Source organism: Archocentrus centrarchus, unplaced genomic scaffold (genome assembly GCF_007364275.1).
Source record: "Archocentrus centrarchus isolate MPI-CPG fArcCen1 unplaced genomic scaffold, fArcCen1 scaffold_180_ctg1, whole genome shotgun sequence".
Classification (NCBI taxonomy): domain Eukaryota; kingdom Metazoa; phylum Chordata; class Actinopteri; order Cichliformes; family Cichlidae; genus Archocentrus; species Archocentrus centrarchus.
In genome coordinates this window covers 4,392-26,868 of record NW_022060225.1, presented here as the reverse complement: position 1 = coordinate 26,868, position 22,477 = coordinate 4,392, and the positions used below count along the sequence as shown (strand labels likewise).

The window sequence follows — 22,477 nt, the reverse complement described above, 5'->3', positions numbered from 1 at the left end:
TGGGAGTTTATTGTAGAATTATCGAGTTTTGAGTTCATATTGTTCTTTGTTTCTCCCTGTTGATGTTCATGTGTGTCCTTAATATTGCACACATTTAGCATGTAGTTCTGCTGTCTGTGAACAGTTGGTTGCTGAATATATTTCTTTAAAGGGTATCTTTAAAGGTAACCTGATTAAGTATGAAAATACTAAAACTAATACTGAAACTAACTAAAACTAAGCATAAAACCAAAAATAAAAACTAATAAAAACGAGCAAAACCACTCTGAAAACTAATTAAAACTAACTGAATTAGAGAAAAAAAAGTAAAAACTAACTAAAACTAAACTATAATGTAAAATCCAAAACTATTATAACCCTGGTCTGAAATGGAGCTGTTGGGTTTTTAGTTATGTTGTTTTGATATGAAAAAGTCAAGCTGTTCTACAAAAACTTAATGTTGGCTATAACTCAAGAGTGATGTGACCTAGGATGTTCAAATTCACACCATAGATGTCTCTGCTAAAAATCTCAGATGAGTTTGAATCTGGGTGACCAGAGGTCAGAGGTCAAGTTTTCTGAAAATCTTGTGAATGCGATAACTCGAGAATGAACTCACGTAGGATGTTCAAATTCACAACATAGATGCATTTACTAAAGCTCTTGGACAAGTCCAAAACTTGGAAATTTGGAAGTTTTTTAAAAGGTCACTTTTTCTACTACTGCACAAAGGTACAAAATTGCCATTAAAGGTTTGAGACTGGTCTCCATAACCTACAAAATAACAGGGTACAACATAAGTACCTTAGGTTGTATGTACATGGACAAGTATGTCTTTGCGCTCTTCTATATTTGTTGCAGTGTTGTTGGTATTTTAGCCATCTCCATCAATAAAGTCATGCAAATAGATCCATTATGCACCCTCACTACAGTGGCTGCTGTTCCGTGCTAACTTCGTTTTCAGTTGGGCTGCAACTAAGAGGGTTTAATCTGTGTTCCAAAGTTATCTTAAGATATAATTTATCCCAAAACTCAGGAAATACCTATGCTACAATAACCAAAACATGAAATATATATATAATAATATATATAATAATATATAATAAAATAGCTTAAATAAAACAGATCAGTAAAAGATATGACTTAATAAGATTAAAAAAAAAAATTAACAAATGAAAAGAGCACAATTAAGTACATCAGTATTCCATTCATTTTGTCTTTAAAGGATTTTTGGATTTCAATCTAAAATCCTTTTAGTATTCAAAGTCGAGTAACTTCAGTAACACAAACCATCCAGTCTGAGATGCTCTAACCTAGATATGTAGTGTGGGAACTCAACTGCAGCTACTAACAAACAAGGCCGGACGTCGGCATGTCTCTTTATGGGCTTTACTGAACAAAACACGGCCATACAATACATAACTCTCTACTGTTATTGTTTTTCTTCTTCTTCTCACAAAAAGTCATTCTGGCCCGCACATGTAACACAAACGCCACCTTGTGGACTGAAGTGCAATAACATGTAAATTCAATCATGTTCTAACTTGATTTTTCTTTTAACTAATAAAATGAAAACCATGAAATGTAACTTATGAATTAATAACAATGAAATAAGGATACAACATGTAGTATATGGACAAACATACAGGACTACCTACACATTTTACCTACAGCAGCTGTGTGCCTATGGAAACCATGCCATGAAGTTTCCAGCGCACATTTTGGAAGGAGGTTTGGAACTCTGCTGTTATTAAGTCAACCTTAGAAAACCTTGGAACTGTTACTTCCTTTGTTAAAATACAATATTATGGTGTTAATACCCATAAAACACCTTGGTTACTATGCAAACTCTGAAATCTGCTGTCGCTCTTACCTGTATCCTCTCTTGTAAGCCTTTTGTAGCACCTAAACAGTGTGAAGATTACCACTGCTTCCAACAGCTGAAGCAATACGTAGACTGTTGGGAACAGAAACAGAGGGCCTATCACTTCCTGGGGGAAGGCTATCTTCAATATGGTGGTGCACAGCTGGATATTCTGACAGCCTGTTTCCATAGAAATGGTCCTCCGCTCCCTAAGGGCAGATAGACTCATTCACAACTCTGTTATATATACAAAAAGGCTCATACAACCCCTCACAATGTGCATTAGTAGCTGAATTAAATCTAACTTACACCTGGCTGAGTCTGAAGATTGCAGAGATGATATATCCAAAGGAGTAGCCTATCAAAGGCATGAGAGCAGCGGTGGCCAAAAGTGGAGGAGACAGCAGAGCCACGATGATGCCTCCTAATCCAATGCTAGTTAAAGTTAAGGTCACCACACCAAAAATCACCATTATAGTGATGCCTACCTGAGAACATCAAGACAGGAAACAAATCACCATTTGGCTTCTATTATGGTTCTATAATATGTTTAACGAGTTAGTGTGTTGATAGTTTTATATTTTACTTATTGTCATCAAATTCCATGAAAAGAAGAATAAATGGATAAATGAACAAGTACAGTACAGTAAAGTCTGATTTCTCTGTGACATAGAGCCTTATTAGTGTCCAAAAACAGTGACATGCTTACACTGTAGTTTATTTCAGCCTGGATCCCCATGTTCCTCCAGTTCCCATACAGTATATACTTAGCAGCCACTTTGTTAGGTACACCTGTTCAACTGGTCATTCATACAAATACAGTACCATTCAAAGGTTTGGACACATTTACCCATTCATAGGTGAATGTGTCCAGACTTTTGACTGGTACTGTATTTGTATCTATACACGGTAGCAATTCAGTGCATTTAGGCATGTAGACATGGTCAAGACAACCTGCTGAAGTTCCAGTTGGTTGTTGGTACTCAGACCAGATGGACCTGGCACACTTTGTCACCAACTGAGCACCTTTAAATGCAAGAGCCCACTCGAGTATAGTTGCTGACCATGTCCATGCTTTTATGACCACAGTGTACCCATTTTCTGATGGCTGCTTCCAGCATTTCACCACTTTTGAGATGTGGTGGAATGGTTAATTCCCATCATGGATGCGCAGCCAAAAAATCAGTGACATTGTGATGCTATCATGTCAGTGTGGACCAAAATCTGAGGTATCTTTCCAGCATCTTGTTGAATCCATGTCAAAACAAATTAGGTGTCCCTAATAAAGTGTATATAGTATAATATAGTATGTATTGTGTGTTCATGTGAAAAATGGATTCCTGACTGGGAAAATTCACTTTTAACTCTGAAAGTCAGAGAAAATTTTTGTATGGGAGTTTAAAATTCTTGAGATCATACAGAAAAACATGGCAGATATTTCACTGATTGCAAGAAACCTTTGATTAATGTCGCAACATGTATATATTGCATCAGTTTTTATTTTCTTGGCTGATCGGGTAATAATCAAGTATCTTGGATTGATCAGAAAAGTTAACATACCAGGTGAAGCAGTTAGAAACACATATATCAGCGTGTTATTTAAACACTCAAACTAAATTGGACCATTCGAGGAGCTTGACAATCAGATCCTGCTGCTGTAAATATGTCTTTCAACTCAGATTATGTATGAATCCATGTCTTATACAGAAATTACTGAAGCTCGGAGACACAGTCTAGTCTAAAATGTCCAAAGTTACTTAGTTTATCAAGAAAAAAAACATCAAATTCTAGCGTTTAAGTGGTTGAAATCTGCAGGGTTTTTTTGTATTTTTGCTAAACAAAGATTAAAAATGTCAGTAAATTGTTTATTTGCCACCCCTGTACCAATGGGTGAATCAACACTGCTAATCAGGCTGTTGTGAGTATGCACAAACCTTTGTGATCATCTTCGAGTACTGCGGCCTGTAGGCGTTGATGAGGATGCCGATGCCACATGGCACAAGCATCATGACCAACGATACAGTAATTTCAACATAAGGCACAGTGTTATGCATGTTGGGGAAGCCCTGACAGTAGAGGAAGAGCAGGAGAGGCATCATACCCAGAGCCAGCAACGTAGAACAGGAGGTCATCACAATGCTGAAAGAAAAGACAAGAGTGGCTGGAATCCACAACTGGACCAGAAACTAACATAATTTCTGTTTTCAGAGACTTTAGGATTTGCAGATTCCTCATATTTTGGAGCATTTTAGAGCTTTCTTGTAGCTCCAAAATGCTCAGAATTTCCCTGTCAGCATGGTGCTCACAGATAGTGTACTGGGGATGTTCCTGCATCCTGCTGACCAAGAAATGCCAAAATCAGACTGCCAGGATTGTGACTCTCTTTGTGTTACTGATGAAAATTGCACAGGCAGATATAGTGTGAGACTCTTCATAAACACAAACAGGTTGTGCACGTGTTGACTGGCTGTCCCAGAGATAAAGAACATTGTGGAGTTTTCTGTCTGAGCATTAATCACCTCAAATTACATTCCTTTTGGAGCTTATTTATTTATATATTACAATAATATGACTTCCTGTGTGTACCTGAGGTTCATGTCTCCCTGCAGAGCCAGAGTCAGGGTGTTGGAGAGAGCTCCTCCAGGACAACAGCCACAGATCAGAACAACCACAGCTGTTATATCACCGAACTGGAACACCTGTAACACAGAATCATAAAAACCTCTTACAGATGATGCAAATACCGATAATATCTAACAGTGAGACAAGTGCTGGTCTGTTGTCAGCTATGGAAACATAAAATGTGGAAATAAAGTACAGCAACACAATTAAAGCATTTGAAAGAAAATGCATTAAACATATAAATACTAGATAATGTACTCTAAATGTACTGTATGGAATCATTTCTTTCATTTCTCTTTTTTTATTCATTTAATGAAATTTTTACATTTTTATTAGATGTTCCTCTCCTAATTTTGTGGGACACACAAATGATCGCTTAATGTCCTTATTTGTGACTTTACATATAAAAGATAAATGAAAATTTCATTATTTATACTGCATGTTTATATTCTATAAGTTTGTGTAAACACCAACCTTAGCTAAGCAAAAGGCTGTAAGAGGCATGATGCCATACTGGGCCACAACTGCAATAGCCACCCCCTTTGGTTTCATTAGGTGATACTGGAAAGAGAAGAAGGTATGCAAATCTTAAAATGATCATAAAGATTATCTCTCTGTTTATAAACACATACTAGCACACCTCAAAATTAGAATACTGTGTAGTTTAATTCAAAAAGGCTAACTTTCATGTATTCTATATTCATTCCTACAGATAATGTTCATTAGCTCATGAAAATCAGAATTCTCTCAAATTATGGGGAAGACTGCTGACTTGACAGTAGTTCAGGGACAACGTCAGAAGAGTCTTAGGTAGGCTTAGAAGAAAAAGAACTAGACTGCTGCTCAGTGGTGCAAAGTGAACTTTACATTTCATTTTAAATTGAAAGTCTTGGATTCTTGCGATGTTTGAAGTCCAGTGTGAAGTTTCTACAGTTTCTGATAACTTGGGATGCTACGTCATCTACCTCTGCTTGTACTGGTGCTTTATCAAATCCAAAGTCAGTTCAGCCGACTACCAGGAGAATTTCCATCTACTGACAAGCTTTATGGAGATACAGAGTTCATTTTTCGGCAGGATTTAGTGCCTACACAAAGCGCCACAAACTAATACCAATTTGTGTGGTGATCATTTTATCAGTCTACTTTACTTGGTCATCCAATTGCTTGACCTGAACCCCACAGAAAAAATTAGTGTTTTCAAGAGGAAGAAGCGCAATATCCAACCCAAATATACAGATATTCTGAAGACCATCAAATTATTCTGGGCTTCAATAACACCTTAGTTGTGCCACAAGCTGATTGCCTCCATGCCATGCCACAATGATGCACAAATGTATTGTAAAGGAATCCCAACTGATAGTATACATTAATACGTTTTTCAGTTCAGAAGTTGGATATTCTGCCTTGTAAATCCCTTTTTTGACTGTTCTCAGAAAATATTCAAATAATCTGATGCTGGCTTTTTGGTTAGCATGTCTCCCTTTGGAGGTTTTGGGAAGTGTTGCTGGGGATAAGGACGTCTGCTTATGTGGAATGAATATAAATATATAAACTTAGACATTTTTAATTATTTTTTTCAAGCTTTGTTACAATACTCTTATGCTTTGAGATGCACCAGTATGGAACACATATATGGTTGAATTCACTGCTGAAGTCACCTTGATCTGAGACACCTTCATGGTGCATCCAAGTGAAATCATGGTGATGAAGATGACAATTATAACTATTATTGAAATGGCTTTGTTCATTGCTGATGACAAAACAGGATAGTAAACTGAGGTGGTGTTTACAGCCGTCATGTTGAGCCACAAATCTGGATGAGTTATAAGGTCTGTTGTGTTGTTCATGGTGCCTTCGAATCAGGAGAAACACTTGAGGTTCTGAGCGGCGAATGACAAACCACACACGGACATGAAGGAAGACAGAGCAGAGTAAGAGAATAAACATTTAAGCAGGCAGTTGGCAGAGCAGTAATTAACAGCTTTAATTGAGCCATTCTTGTGATACAGATTCGGAACTGTGGGAATACATTTTTCATATGCAGTTTGTTAAGCCTTACTTTAGTGAAAGTCTCAAGAGCTTGAAAAAAGGCCAAGGTTGTTGAAGATGTTTCATCCCCCATTCAAGAGGCTTCTTCAGTTCTAAAACCCAAAAGGTGGAGAGTCCCAAGTATTTAAACTGCAGTGTGGTTGTCCCTTTTGGAAATGGTCATTGGCCCACTATCATTCATGTGCATTATTGCATGAGCAAAGATGTGAAAAAAAAAGCATGGGTCATTACCATGATGGGTTTCAGGTGAACCCCCTGTGAGACCTTGCCCGAAGTGAGAAATTGGTTATATGGTTATTATGGTAATTGTTGCCGGAAGTCTGCGAACAGCGGGGCTTTTGAAGTACGCTGTGTCCCGAAGACACGGTTGGCTTTATAAGGTTAATAATGGTTGTTCACAGTGGACATAGATGGCTTCTTTTACTCCTCTTTCAAATAATCGGTCTTCCCAGTCCAAAATGTGAACACTGGCATCCTCAAATGTTCGCCCTTTGTCCAAGGTGCAGAAGTTCACCTGAGGTGGTGGCTTATGACACCAGCTGCCATTCACCTACCAAGCAGTCTTGAGATCACTTTCCAGGCCCCCAAAGCCCCACTCACGCCTTACTTCAGGTGACCTCAGTAGATCACTTGCAGAGATCCATGGGAACCCCTGCTGAACTGTCTCAGTGACATTAAGTCCTGGATGAGAAACAATTTCCTAAATCTTAATGAAAGCAAAACCGAGGTCATATGCTTTGGCAAATTTGACCCCTCAAGCAACTCCTCTGGCACTCCAAGTCATTTGGCTCCTCACTGTCATGATGCTGTAAAAAATCTTGGTGTCATTTTAGATAGCAATTTTAAACTGGAGAAGCAAATAAGTGCTGTTACTAAAATCAGTTTTTACCAACTTAGAGTCATTGCCAAGGTAAAACCTTATCTCCCGCAACAGGACCTGGAAAAAGTTATTCATGCTTTTATTACTTCCCGCCTGGACTACTGTAATTCCCTGTGTTTTGGCATAGATCAATCATCTGTGCGCCGCCTGCAGGTAGTCCAGAATGCGGCAGCTCGTCTTTTAACTGGTATAAAAAAGCATGAACACATTACCCCGGTCCTGTCATCCCTTCACTGGCTCCCTGTCCATTTAAGAATCAATTTTAAGATTTTATTGCTTACTTTTAAAGCCTTAAATGGACTGGCACCTTTGTATCTGTCTGAGCTGCTTCACAGTCACACCCCTGTAAGAGCTTTGAGGTCATCTAACCAGCTGCTCTTACAGAGGCCTAAAACCAGACTAAAACAGAGAGGTGATCGAGCTTTTGCAGCAGCAGCACCAAAGCTATGGAATGATCTACCTCTCCATATCCGCACAGCTCAGACGATACACACATTTAAATCTTTATTAAAAACACATTTTTTTTCCTTGGCATTTGACTGCAGTACTACCTCCTTTTAGACGATTGCTTCATGGTATTTTATGGTATTTGTTTTAAATGTTTTTTGTTTTATGTTATTTATTGTCTTTTAATGTCTTTATTTTATTTATTTTTATTTATTTATGTATTATTATTATATATTTTATTTTATTTTTTATTTATTTATTTATTTTTTTATTTAGTATAGTCCTTGGGGTTATAGTTCTTGTACAGCACTTTGGTCAACGTCGTTTTAAATGTGCTTTATAAATAAACTTGACTTGACATGACTTGACTTGATAAGGGGTGGGCAAGGTCTCATAGTGGTTTCACCCGAAACCCCTGATGGTAATGACCCTGGCCTTTTTTCACACCCCACTAGGGTTTAAATACCTTGGATGAGAGGTGAAATGTCCCCAAAAACTTTAAGAAGTCCATTTGTCATTTTTTTAAGCTCTACAATGACCCGGATGGCTGAGAACCTTCATAGACAGACTTTAGTGATCAAAGTTGATAACTGGGGTCAATAAGTTTGTCGAGCCAGCTAAGATGAAGAAGATAGGCTGAACCTGCTACATGATGCACCCCTTAAGTCACGCTTTAAAAAGGTGTTTAATGTCAATGCAACTCTGTTAATGATTTCTACCTTAGTTACTTGTTCCAAGAAAGATTATTCTTTTCCTAAAACAAGATCGGTGTTTCGAGTTAGCAGTCGATAGCAGTCAGCTTTAATGTGACCATTAAATGTGCTGACCATTACAGTGTTGAAGGTTGAAACGGCTTCAAGTTCTCGGGCTTGAGGGTGGCTGTATGAAAACGTTTATGTTACAGTTAAAAGAATTTTAGAAGCAACGCTGAGTTAATTTAAGTTAGAAACGATTTGTCCCTTCTGAAGGACTTTAATCAAAGTGATTTAAAGGTTCGCTTGCCACTCACTATTTCTGATCTTTTAAATGACGTGCAAATGCAGTGAATCTTCTTCTTGATATTACACCAGAAACATTTGGATAAAACATAATTTAAACTGTTGTTACATTGTCTTAACTCACAATAATATAAAATAACTGCTAGATATTGAAAGCTGAGGTTATTCTGAAAAAAGGGACACCCCTTTATGCCTCAATCTCTATATAACAACCAAATCCTCTCTACTGTTATGCTAACATGTGCACATAAATTGCTTTCCCAAAATTTCACGTCTGTTTTTTGCTCATATAAACAAGAACATGAATGAAAAACTATGATTTCCAAGAAATAAACCCCTGCAGTTTAAGCTGGACAAACACGATAACAGCTGTATTCAGTGGGTGGTTTACCTGTTTGGCCAGATTCTTCCTTTACTCTTCTCTCGTCTCTGTGTCATAAAATCAACTCCTTTTGGGCTGTCGCTCCTTTTATCTGTTACAAGTGACACATGGAGGCTTGTGAATGTGCAGAGGTGCCATCTAGTGCACGGCTGACTTCAGCACCTTCAGAGGAGGCAATTCTCCTCCAGGAGCTTCTGTAATAAAAAAAAAATCTTATTACCCAATAACTTCCATTAACTTTAGGAAATCAAAAGCTGTCGATTTGTTTATGTGGGTTTTTGCTCATCTAATTCATTCAAGTAAGAATGCAACGTGTCCTTGAGGATGTACAACTCCGACATTTTTTTCAAAATCTACTAAAACAGAAGACCAGTGGCTGAACAAACATACAGGCAAGAGGGACTGTTGCAGGTGGACCAATGATTGGCTTTTCCAAAAAGATCTTTTATTGTAAATTACTCAAAGGGATCTACAGATGACATGCTGCACAGACTGCAGTCTGCTGTGAGTCATGAAGAGGCTGCTTGAAAGTTTAAAATGTTATTAACTGCTCCCTCTGGGTTTATCACTGCTGCAGAAATGGAATAAAGATGAGCCGGAGCACACAAGTCCTGCATTACTTTACTAAAATTAAATGATGAGCAGCCTTGAAGGTAGATTTAATTTTGTGAACACATCGAGGCAAATAATAATGAAAAAATAAAATAAAACAAATTCAGGTGACAGACAAATTTCCAAAATCCCCCTGTGTAACTGCTTTAAAAGATATTTTTTTTATTAACAAATTCTGACATTAGAGCTTAATGTAGTGCAATTATTTGCCCCTTTTTTTTAACACGTAAAATGCTGAATTGATGGCTTCCATTTTTTCACATTACATGTTAATCATAAAAAAAAGCTGTACTATCACAATTAATTCACCCAAGTGTAACGAATCAGTGCTGCTTTCAAAGAACTGAATTCACTTGAACGAAGAAAAGCTGCTTGTGTGTCAAAAGGCAAATATGTTTGTGAGCTGAGTTATAACATCACCAAGTAGGTACACACTAGAAGAACTATTAACATTAGATGAACCATTGAGTACACCTGAACAAATGTTACACCTGTGTTACTGAATTCTGCAGTTTACAAACACATGGTGAAGTTAATATTGTACTGGTTTTTGATTGCTGTGCATGAACACTCTTCTCAGTAGAGCACTCACAGCTTGGTTTCTTTCCACCCCCTTAAAACAGTAGCATAGATACAGCAAAGCCGTCTGTTCTTTGATCAGATCATGAGAAGATACTGCGAGACCTCGAGGATAATGCATGTATAATGTAAATATCAGCTTGGCTTCTTGATCCTTATATTGAAGCTGGAACCATCAAAATAGTTTTTCAGTTTGTTTGTTTGTTTGATTGGTATGAAGCTGTTTTAATCATTCCTTTTTTTCCCCCTCAGGTAGAGAAGTCGCTCGCTCCTCTTGTACATGGTCCCGTTCCTGTGGTCACTCTGCGTCTTGGTCCCCCACAACCATTCCTGCTCAACCACCTGTGGTACCTCCTCCCCAACCTCCAAATCCAAGCAGCCTGCCAAGTGCCCCTCCAAGATGAGCAACTCAGCCACCCCGAGAGTCATCCAGTCATCTTAAACAGAATTTCTGTGCACAGTGATGCTGTTTATGCACTCTCTCTCATCAGTCAACAAGGTCTGGACTCATATCATAACACCTGGTGAACCAGCATCTAGGTCAGTTAAATGAATCTCTCAACTATAATTTACCAGTTTGTGCTTAAAACACCAGTGTAAATAGCACTGGCAGCCTCTCTATCAGAACAGTTGTGTATAATTAAGCACACTGGTCCATCAGTTAAATAGCTGTACAGTAAATTCAATTCATGTACCCCACATTTTCTTGTAGTGACTTTCTTATTATAAAAGACTAAAAACTCTCAAGAATAAAGTCAGCATTTACTTTTACAGTGGTTTTGCTTACATTGTTTTTATTTAGGGTTTGTGTACAGATTAACGACTTTTATTTTAAAGTAATTCCAATGATACTTATTGATGTTGTGGATGAGAGATTGGAAAAATACATTTTGTGCATGAAGATTTTATTTTCAGTGAAAACTATTATGGGAGTTTGTACTGTGTAGAAAGACAGTAGACTCAACCAATAAAAGAGTTTTAATTAAAACTAGATTTTGTCTCGATCAGTGCTTTATAACCAAAGTTACAAATGCATTTACAGGTATGAGATTAAAATATCATAATCAAGAAATGTCTGCCCTACAGTAGCACATCCTTTGTTCAATCAGCTGCTGGCTTTTGTGCTCGCCGTCTGAGAATTCACATTAAAATATATGGGAGGTGATTGATGTCACACAGTAGACTCCTTCAGGTCCTCTCATGTTATAACGTCGTTCATATATATAGGGTCAACTTTAAAAAAAAAAAAAAACCTTTGTTGTACGTAGTTGGAATTTTGGGGGGAGGTTGGTTAAGACATTGAAAGGTTGTGTTCTTCAGGTCAAACCTCATTGAAATGAGTCATTTTTTAAGTGCTTTAGCTGAAATCAGGGGCTAAAATGGACCACAACTCCGTTTTTTGGAGCGGCTTTCAGTTAGTGAGAAGTCAGTCTGAAAGGCAGTTTAATACTTAGTCCTGTGCAGAGTTCATTTTTAGTGTGCTGTAGCTTGGTGTTGTTTCCAGCTGACAGCAGGAAGATGTTTGCTCAGTACTGTTGTGTTCGCTGAACTTTAGCATCTAGCTGAGAGCTCCGGCTAGTATTATAGAAGATAAGCCTAAACCCATAAATAGTGTGTGTAATTAGCAGGTTATTTGACATGTTTCAAATATCAAAACTTCCCCTAACAGTCTCTGTGTGCTTTCTGAGCTGCAACATATGTCAGGATTGCTGAAGTCTTCAGTATTTTAGTGATTATGACTTTGGAAATTAATATTAATATTACTGTAGTCGTTTTTCTAGGAGGCCTTTAGTAATCTTCGCATTAAAGAAACTTAATATATACACAAGGACAAACTTCTACATATTATATATTCATGGTATGTATGCGATCTAAATGAAACAATTATATCAAAGATTTGTTTAACTGAGTTAGAAAAACCACAACAATATAGTAACACAATATGGTGGTAATCAGCATATTATAGCATAATACTCAGAGGAAAATGGATGAGCTCTGGTGAACAGGTCAGCAAGCACAATGGCTAATGGCTGAATAATCTGTTGCAGCAGGTTCAGAGTTCAGGTAGTCCTGGGCACTGAGGTGTGGTTTTGAGTGTTTGGTTGCTGTGGTAGTCTGTTTCTGAATGTGAAAAATAGTACAAACCCACACCAGGTTTACAATGGACATGCTTCTTAATTTTTCTTAATTATTATTAATTTTCCTCAATAATTCATGATTGCTGAGCCCTACTGTAGTAGTCACCCTCTTAGACCGTCTGATCAAGGACATTTTCTGCTGCTAATTGTCATTCAAAGGTGAGAATGATGCACATGTGACATATCCAAAAGTATCCAGTAGTAACAATAGGCCAGACACCCCATACTCCCAGCACCCCCCACTATACTTTGAGGGACGCGGCTGAATGCCCTCTCCAAGTCTACAAAACATGTAGACTGGATGGATGAACTTCCACGTAGGATAAAGAGCTGGTCCAACATTCTCTAGTCAGGATGAAAAATCGCATTGTTCCTCTTAAATCTGTCGTTCGATTAACGGACGAACTCTCCTTTAAAGCACCCTGGCATAGACTGCCCAGGGGAGGCTGAGGAGTGTAATCATTCAATAGTTGAAGCACACACCCTCCAGTCGCCCTTTGTGAAGATGGGAACCACCACCCCAGTTCAGCCAATTCAGAAGAACTCCTCTACTGAAGATGTGTCAGTAGGATTAAGGAAGTCCTCTGAAATATTCCTTCCACCACCCGAATGTATCTTCAGTTGAAGTCAGCAGTACACCGCCCCACTATACACGTGTGAGTATCTTGAGTCGCCTGACAATTTGCCAGTATTGCTCTGGGGCAGTCCGAAACTCTTTTCTCATCGCCTCACCGAACTTCTACCACACCCGAGTTTCTGCTTCAGCCACCACCCGAGCCCTTCCGCTTGGCCTGCCAATATCCATCAGCCTATCAGAAGAAATCCCACAAGCTAACCAAGCCCAATAGGACTCTTTCTTCAGCTTGATAACTCACTTCACCTCCAGTGTCCAACATCTGGCTTGAAGATTACCACCGCAACAAGCACCAACCAACTTGCAGCCACAGCTCCACACACCTCGTTCCACACCTCCACAATGGACAAACATTAACCTAGTTTGTCCTGGTACTACATGTACTACATTTTCATCCTTATGTTCGAACATGATGTTTGTTTTGGACAAACTGTGATTTGCACAGAAGTCCAATAATAGAACACCACTCAGGTTCGGATCAGTCGCGCCCCTCCAGGTGTCACTGACATTGCCCACATGAGCGTTGAAATCCCCAGTAGGAGTCACCGACTGAAGCATCCTTCCTCCACATCGAACGGAGCCAGTTGAGGTTGTTTGGGTATCTGACATTATGTATGATGTAGAAAGAAATAGACTCGATTTCTTTTTATTTATTAAAGCTGGATTTTGTCTTTATTAGTGCTTTATAACTACAGTTACAGAAACATTTACAAGTTTCAGATTATAATATACTAAAATAATCAGAAAAATGCCCTAAAGTTGTACATTTTTTTCTGTTTTAGTCAGCTGGTGTAAGAGTTCACAGTAACAGAAAAATATAGGTGGTAGCTGATGTCATACAGTCCCCTTAGGAGTCTCTTTCAGCTCCTCTCCAGTGACCCCCGGCTGGTAAGTCTCTGTGGGTCAGACGGACAGGTGCATTACAATCACAAACCAAGCTCTTGCACATTAGTTGCTAAACATGTGGTTAAATGTTAAATTCTAAGGTTTGGTCATTCATCTGCCTAAACAAAATATGATCATATAGTTATACTTTGATAGGATTTTGGGACGTGATTTGGCCTTTTGTGTGTGTGTGTGTGTGTGTATGCAGAAATGCAATCTAAGAACAGGAAGCAGCACCTCCTAGCCACAACTTGTTTTTTCATGTCACTGTTCCTCATTAGTGTTTTGACTCTTGATCATTTTTATATAACAGACATTTTGACAAGACAAGTTTTGACAAATTATGAAAGCATATAAATGGATAATAATGAAAATGTACCAAATAAATTACCCCTACCTAATAGTTCTGAGGATCACTGAAATAATCAATCATTAGAATTGTTGCTATTTCATCAGGTAACGATTTGAGTGCTGTCCTTAAATGTACTTCGTGAAAATACAATGTTATGCTGCTAATAGTCATAAGAGGCCTTTGTTAACAGGTAGCTGCTGAAACCTGCTGTCATTCTTACCTTTCTCCTTTCTCGTGAATCTTTGGTAGCACCTAAACAGCACGATGAGCGTCACCGCCTCCAACAGCTGAAAAGACCCGTAGACCATTGGGAACAGAAACAGAGGGCCCATCACTTCCTGGGAGAAGGCTATCTTCAATATGGTGGTGCACAGCGGGACATTCTGACAGCCTGTTTCCATAGAAACGGTCCTCCGCTCCCTGACGGCACACACACTTGTTCATAAGTCATGACTATATACAGAAAGGCTCATAATTCTTTAATCCCTGATGTGACTGCTTTGACATGTCACAGCATCCATCAGTGGCTGAAATAAATCAAACAGCTTACGCCTGGTTGAGTCTGAAGATCGCAGAGATGACATATCCAAAGGAGTAGCCAATCAAAGGCATGAGGGCAGCGATGGCCAAGAGTATAGGCGACACCACAGTCAGGATAACGCTTTTGTTTACTGTGGCGGTTACGATGGCGATCACCAGAGTAAAAGCCATCATCAAAGAGAGGCCTACCTGTGAACGACAGGACAGAGAACACATCACCACCATAAATGTTTAGAAATTATAGCTATTTTTATACACGGTCCCTCATTTTCACAGGCTTTCAAAAGCATGATACACAAAAGCTAATAGTTTATTGATGGCAAAAAAAATACCTTTGATTAATTTGATAAGCATCTGATTAACAGATGTATAATACTGTTTAAAAGCTATTATCAGTAACCCTGACATCATGTCAGATGAATATCAAGTGTTGGTTAAATGCTGTAATAAAACTCCTCACATCACAGCCTTTTTTATGCATTTTGGCCCAAAGTTATTCAGTTTTATTGTGGTGTAAATGCAAGGAAAAATCAACAAGTCCTTGTATTTCAGGGGCTCAACTTTTAACTAACTTTAACTTGCCATCCTTGTACCAACGGGATAATCACTGCTAATCAGTTCTTGTGAGGTGTCCAACCTTCAGGCTCTTGTGAGTATGCACAAACCTTTGTGATGATCTTTGAGTACTGCGGCCTGTAAGTGTTGATGAGGATGCCGATGCCACACGGCACAAGGATCAAGACCAGCGATACAATAATTTCAACATAAGGCACAGTGCTCTGTATGTTGGACAAACCCTGGCAGTAGAGGTAGAGCAGGAGAGGCATCATACCCAGAGCCAGCAATGTTGAGCAGGAAGTCATCACGATACTGAAGGAAAAAACAAAGGTGATGCTGTAATCCACAACTGGGCCAAAAAACTCTCAGCTTGGCAAATTTGGTTTTGGTTTTGGTTTAGTATGAGCTCCATATGTCAGCTGTCCTGACTGAATTAATGCAAGTCCCTGGTTCTCAGGGACTTGCATGATTTGCAGATTCCTCATATATATATATATCCCCTCGACCCTTATTGTAGCACCAAAATGATCAAAATTTCCCCATCAGCATGAGGTTCACAAAGCATACAAGGGATGTTCCTGCATCCAAGATTTAATAGATATTGTGAGACATTTTGACTGAATATGTGAACACTAATGACTGTGACAGAGGTAGGTACATTTAGGCTCCTACATACATACGCTATTTTCAGTGTGTAGTCTCTATCAATATTCTGAGGTTATATTACATTATAATAATAAGTTTATTGGTATAGCCATATTTACATTACCCAGGGTTCATTTCAGAGTCATAAAGAGAAAACTGCATGATAAAAAATCCTGGTCTTACCAGGAATACAGTATGAAAGATGTTACAGCTCCAGTCAAGTGTTAGGCTTGACACCAGAAGCAAGAGGCCAGTGAAAAGACTTTAATCATATCAGATGTAAATCAAGCACAGAGGCCACCAGTGAGACTTCAGAACTGTTAATCAGAGCACAAAGTGGACATTCCACTTATATACATGTAATCAAAACCTTGATCCAGTTTCTTCCACCTTTTTCTCCTGTGTGCAGCTCACCGTTTAGGAAACTCTGAGTAGACCATGCATTACTTTTGCAACCCCATCTAAAAATTGAGGAAATTCCAGCCGTGTCCTGCAGAAACCTCTGCCTGTGTTAACCGCAGGTTTGGCACTCAGTGACATGCCTGCCAAAAAGTTGTTACGAGGTTTACAGCTGCTACACTACCTCATTATGTAACTCTAGCTGTTAAAGTACATGGTGCATTCTTTTACTCTATTGTTAACATTCCCATGTTGATTTGATTTCCATTTTTTTTCCTTTTTATCCGTGGGGCCTGCGACAGACTGGCAACCTGTCCAGGGTCTACCCTTCCTCTCACCCTATGGCAGCTATGATAGGCTCCAGGCATAACAAATTTGTAGCAGCTGAAACAATCCTGTAGTACTTTATTTTGTTTTATTGCCTTCATAAGTCGCCTCAGGCTGTCCTCACTGATCAGACATCAGATAAAGCTGGAATGTCTTGAAAAACATGTCAGCCTAATGTAATCATCTGTTGCTTCATAAGGAAGAGATAAGGGATGAGGTGAAAGGTCAGATGAGTGAAAGTAAAGACTTTAATGACCATACTGGTAATGACCTTGCAAGTCATTCAACTCTAATAATGTGTGTCAATGCTATATGGCTATCGGTAGCATAAAAATAAATGCTAGCACATGAGATGAGGCTGTTAAACTCTGTCTCAAAGGGCCAGAGCATTAAATATATTTTCTCAGAAGTCATATAAATCCACACAGATGGTTTCAGTTTTGGATCTTTAACCTGTGTGTTATTTAAAGTTGTTGCAGTGAAAATTCAACACTTTGAATTCAGTCATCTCAGAAGAAGTGAACCGTTGCCATCAAACAATTTAAGAATGCAGTTCTTTCTTTCAGCACTAACGGATTTTGAATTCTGCAAAAAAAAAAAAAAACAGACCAAAAATCTCTTAGGATTTAAGTCTGTGTGTATTTGTTCATAAAAAGCATTTACATTTTTTGGAGCTTATTTAATAGCTTCCTGTTTGTACCTGAGGTTCATGTCCCCCTGCAGAGCCAGAGTGAAGATGTTGGAGAGAGTTCCTCCGGGACAGCAGCCACAGATCAGAACTACCACAGATACTGTTTCTCCGAGCTGGAACACCTGTAACACAAAAGTCATAATAACCTTATGCGGGGCACTGCAAAATCAATAATGTCTAATAATGATACAAACGCCTGTGAAAATAAAATAAAGCAAAGCCACGTGAAAGAAAACCTGAGGCATCTCCCTCTGCTGCTGGTTAATCTAGCAATAATTTTTCAGTCAGCAACTGAATGATGACACTTTTTATATACTGCTGACATTTGAATTTACAATAATATAAAACAGACAATGGCAATTAGCGACAATTTTTAGGTTTATTTCATTAAGGTAACAATTTTTGCACTATTAACAGCGTAATTGGCAATTAAAAATAAATTAAACAAAACCAGCAACACCGATATTTGTGGTAAATACGCAAATCAGAACTTGTTTTTAATTTGTAACTGTATATGCATTGAGTCAAATAAATGGTACATAATTTATACTGCATGCAGTCTTCTTACTGGAGTATTTATAATCTCATTTAACTTTGCATCAATACCAACCTTAGTTAAGCAAAAAGCTGTAAGAGGCATGATTCCATACTGGGACAAACTGCAATAACCACACCCTTAGGTTTCATTATATGATGCTAGAAACAGAAGAAGAGATTTTCATATGAGCACAAAGATTGTCTCTTTGCACATTGCACACATATGCAACTGAATTTGTTGCTGAAGTCACCTTTATTTTGGCACCTCCATGGTGCAGCCGAGTGAAACCATGGTGATGAATAAGACGATTGTCAAAACGATGTCTGTGGTTTTTTTCCATTACTGATGGCATAATAGGTGTATAACTGGAGGTGGTGTTTGCAGTTATGTTGTGCCACAAATCTGGATCAGACAGAATATCCACTGTGTGGTTCATGGTGCCTTCAGATCAGGAGAGATACCTAAGGTTCAGAGTTGTGAGAAAAACCAACCATGGACACAAAGGCAGAGGGAGAGAGCAGAGTCAGAATAAACTGCTAGGAAATGAGCCAAGTTATGAAAAAAAACTAGTTGCAATGATTTTAACAACACAAAGTATCAAAATTTTGTCGTTTCCACATCCATAATGCACAGTAAAAACAAAAGCTGCTGTTTGTGATTACACATCAAAGTAATCTGAGCATGACAAGAATTAAGCAGGCAGTTAACAGAGCAGTTATCAACAGCATCTTTATTTCTTGCTGGTCTGAGTTTCATCCTGAGAACAGAAGCGGTGCATTAAACAATACAAAAAAAACCTCTGAAATATTATACCTAAGTGGCACAGAGATCCCACTCTGTCTTACCTATTGAGTATAAGTTACACATTTTAAAAACACATGATCCTTTAGAAGACTGGGTTTTTTTCTTCTGATCTGTGTAGATATAGTCAAAATTTCTAAATGCATGTATGTTTCAGGACTTAATGAAAAAAATTAATCTGGTCCTTACTACATCTTAAAATTAGGTAGTACAACTCAAATAAACAACACCAAGCATATCACATCAAGCCAAAACGTGCAAGCAGTGCGTGAAAAACTAAGAACATTCTTTTTCCATAGGAATTAAGAGGATAAGAAGCAGCCAAGTGCTGCTAATCAAATGCATTTGATTAAGTGATGAAGTGTGACCATCTCCATATAAGCAGAATGTTTGGCAGTTTGCTGGTCTGCAGGATTCAGGTGTGCTTTCACACTGGGAGAAAGCCCTCTTTTCTCTAAAAAGAACACTTCAGCACAGATCAGGTTGGCAAAGTTGCATCTGAACAAATCACAAGGCTTCTGGAACAATGTCCTCTGGACAGACAAGTTCAAAGTGGAGATGTCTGACCATAACGTGCAGCGCCACATTTGGAAAAAAACAAACAGCATAGCACAAATACCCCATACCTTCAAGGAGAGTGGTGGAGGGCTGATTTGGGTTTGTTTTACAGCCACAGGACCTGGGCACCTCGGAGTTGCTGAGTCGACCGTGAAGTCCTCTTTATACCAGATTATTCTAGAGTCAAATGTGAAGCCCTCTGTCTGCCAGGTAAAGCTTGGCCCAAATTAGGTGATGCAACAGGACAATGATTCCAAGCACAGCAGCCAATCTAGAACAGAATAGCCGAAAAAGAAAAGAATCCAGCTGTTGCAATGATCCAATCAAAGTTCAGACCTCAGCATGAATGAAACTGTGTGGTCTTAGGGTAACAGAGCTGTGCATAAACAAATATCAAAAACCTCAACATTCCTCCACAACAATGCTGATAAAAGACTGATCAAGTCACACAGAAAACAGTTACTTCAAGTAATCACTGCTAAAGTTTTTCTGTGCTGTAGGCTTACTTTTAGTTTTTGGTAAATAAATAAATAATTGCACGGTGTAATGTCAAGTCATGTGTTGTTCATCTGTAGTTGTGTTGACTTCATTTTAAGACCTGGTAAGGACTAGATGATGTCCTATTATGTCCTGATATGTAAAAGCTTGAGAGAGCGTGTACTTTCTTCTTACCATGCCTGTACTTGTGCAAAAACCAAAATCAGTAAGATCAGCTCTCTCAGCCACTAAATATGCTGTCCCATTCTCCTGCAACAATCTGCAGAGAGATCTGAAACTGTCTGAGCGACTATTCTGATTCTATACTGTACTGTACTGCTACACTGAGCTGCCATATGGGAGGTTAAGTCAATTTTAAATATCAAGAAAATAGTGCAATTGGTCACTGTGACTGCTCTTAGATTTATAGGGAAGTCGGTTGAAACCGCAGTTTTTTTTTTTTTTGAACTTGAATTTGACTTCATTTGAACTGGGCATTCATGTTCATGGCAGTCTGTGACAGCTGATATAGTCTGTTTGCATTTTGTGTTACTGTGTTTGCTGTTCTGCAGGTCAGAGTGGTGCAGAATGAACCAAAGGTAAGGGGTTAGCAAGAATGAGGGCCTGAGTTTTCTGTGTCAGCAAGGTAATCAATAAGCACTGTGCCTCAGTCGGATTAGATTAAAGTTTAACAGCTCTAAGGCGCGACTGTCACATTAGAAATAAGTTCTAAGAAAAATGTATTGACAAATTTATTACTAAGATTAACAGTTTTCTGGAGCCATTGCTTTTTTTTTTTTGCCTTATTTGCAGGACCTGTGTTACATTTTTTGTAAAGTTGTTTTTTTTTCTTTCTTTCTATGACCTGTTCCTCTGACAGGGGCGGCACTATAACTCTGAAGCAGAAAGCCTATTTTAATAAAGAAAGCTAATACATTTTTAGGTTTTGTCAAGCCAGCCGAGGCAGAGAAAGCCTGGACAGGCTGAACCTGTTTCATGGTGCACCCCTCAAGTCACTCTTAAAAAATCTATTAGGGTCCGATTCCTCACAGCATTGCTGTCAGTGGTGTCTGGTTTGTTTACTTGTTCCCAGAAAGTTTGATGTTGTGCTGACAAGAAGACCTTTGCGTGCAAGGAGCTCATGTTCTGAGATAGCAGTAGTTCAGGTCATAGTACACATTATATGGTCCTGGGAGCACTTAATGTAAACTTTTAAACTCTGAAACATCTTCAGCTTTTCTTACAGTGCCTGTTAAGACATTATTATTAACTGGTTTGTATTAACGGATTTTGGTTAAATATCCAGAAAATTAAGAGCCAGCAGTAATCTAAAAGTAACCTAACCTGTGATTTTTTTTTATAGTTATTTGAAGTAATAGTGCTGCAGACTACACTCTTTATATCATCCTATCTTTTTATAGCACACATAGTGCTGCACATGTGTTGATATAAAACGACTTTTTCTTTCACAGCATGAAAAGTAATGCAAGAGTGTGAGTGTCTACGGAGAGGTTTGAGAAAAGAAGTCAAGTTTATGTTTAAGTAAAAGTAATATTAGATTGAATTTAAGCTAGAAACCATTTATGTCCTTGTGAATGAGTTAAATTAAACCGATTTAAAGGTTCTCTTGCCTCATTATTTCTTACCAATCTTATAAATGCGTGCAAATGCAGTGAATCTTTTGCTTTACATTTAACCAAAAACACTCGGATAAAACGTGCTTAACGTGTGTTTAACATGTCACAGTTCCTCACTGGAAGCCACTTAAATCTGGCAAATCTGTGCATCACTGAAGAACAACACGCAGCATTTACTTGTTTCAAACCTCACACTCCTTTGTGCCTCCATCTCTATATGAAAACCACATCCTCCCTGCTGGCATGCTCGCATGCTGTGTGCACACAGATTGCTTTCACAAGATTTCACATCTAGTTTTCTGCTCATAAAAACAAAAACATGTATGAAAAGAAATGACAGCACAGCAAAAAGCTCCTTAGATGTGTCAAGACTGACTTCTGGACTGTGCTGAAGGTGAGAATTGCACACCTAATCCTAGAAGTCAGTCTGCTGAAAGTAGAAAAAGGAAGAAGTGAGGAAAACCCTCAGATGATTTCCAAGAAATAAACCCCTGCAGCTTAAATGTGACAGATGTGTTCACAGCTGTATTGAGTGCTTGGTTTACCTGTTGGGCCAGATTCTTCCTTTACTCTTCTCCCGTCTCTGTGTCATAAAATCAACTCCTTTTCTGCTTTCACTCCTTTTATCTGCTGCAAATGACACACAGAGGCTTCTAGTTGTGCAGAGGTGCCATCTAGTGCACGGCTTGAGGAGGAGACAGTCCTCCCTCTAGGAGCTTCTGTTATTTAAAAAAAAAAAAAAAAAAATCAGCTTTAACTGTCATCTAATAACTTCCTCTAACTTTAGGAAATCAAAAGTTGTTTTGTTTTGGTGCATCCTTGCTGGCCTAGCTCTTTAAAGTAAGAATGCATTGTGTGTTTGAAGATGAACATCTGTGAAAGCGT

The 22,477-nt window shown here is 38.5% G+C and overlaps 2 protein-coding genes and 1 long non-coding RNA gene across 3 annotated transcripts; all 3 read right to left on the bottom strand.

Annotated features, from left to right (window-relative positions):
- Positions 1–1,852: 1,852 nt before the first annotated feature.
- On the bottom strand, positions 1,853–9,273 carry LOC115775541 (sodium/bile acid cotransporter-like; the record flags this gene model as incomplete). The annotated part of the gene is made up of 9 exons (XM_030723050.1): positions 9,231–9,273; positions 6,525–6,606; positions 6,256–6,345; positions 6,124–6,138; positions 4,940–5,026; positions 4,430–4,542; positions 3,778–3,982; positions 2,153–2,331; positions 1,853–2,052 (listed from the first exon to the last, which is right to left on the bottom strand). Coding segments are annotated over exons 3-9 (856 nt in total), but the record flags the coding sequence as incomplete, so codon positions are not given.
- Positions 9,274–13,914: 4,641 nt separating this feature from the next.
- On the bottom strand, positions 13,915–18,234 carry LOC115775542 (sodium/bile acid cotransporter-like). The gene is made up of 6 exons (XM_030723051.1): positions 18,192–18,234; positions 17,591–17,703; positions 15,627–15,831; positions 14,972–15,150; positions 14,642–14,841; positions 13,915–14,080 (listed from the first exon to the last, which is right to left on the bottom strand). The coding sequence occupies exons 1-6, from the start codon at positions 18,219–18,221 to the stop codon at positions 14,019–14,021; spliced, it is 789 nt and encodes a 262-aa protein (XP_030578911.1). The 5' UTR covers positions 18,222–18,234; the 3' UTR covers positions 13,915–14,018.
- A 215-nt stretch (positions 18,235–18,449) lies between these two features.
- LOC115775544 (uncharacterized) lies at positions 18,450–22,172 on the bottom strand. The gene is made up of 3 exons (XR_004019336.1): positions 22,138–22,172; positions 19,547–19,749; positions 18,450–18,580 (listed from the first exon to the last, which is right to left on the bottom strand). It is a non-coding gene; the product is annotated as an uncharacterized LOC115775544 (long non-coding RNA).
- Positions 22,173–22,477: the final 305 nt, after the last annotated feature.

Coding starts and splice junctions, on each gene's coding strand:
- LOC115775542 (XM_030723051.1), bottom strand. CDS start 18,221: ATGCCTCTTACAGCTTTTTGCTTAACTAAG. Junction 17,704..18,191: donor CAGCTTTTTGCTTAACTAAG/GTTGGTATTGAT, acceptor TTTGTGTTACAG/GTGTTCCAGCTCGGAGAAAC. Junction 14,842..14,971: donor ATCTTCAGACTCAACCAGGC/GTAAGCTGTTTG, acceptor GTGTGCCGTCAG/GGAGCGGAGGACCGTTTCTA.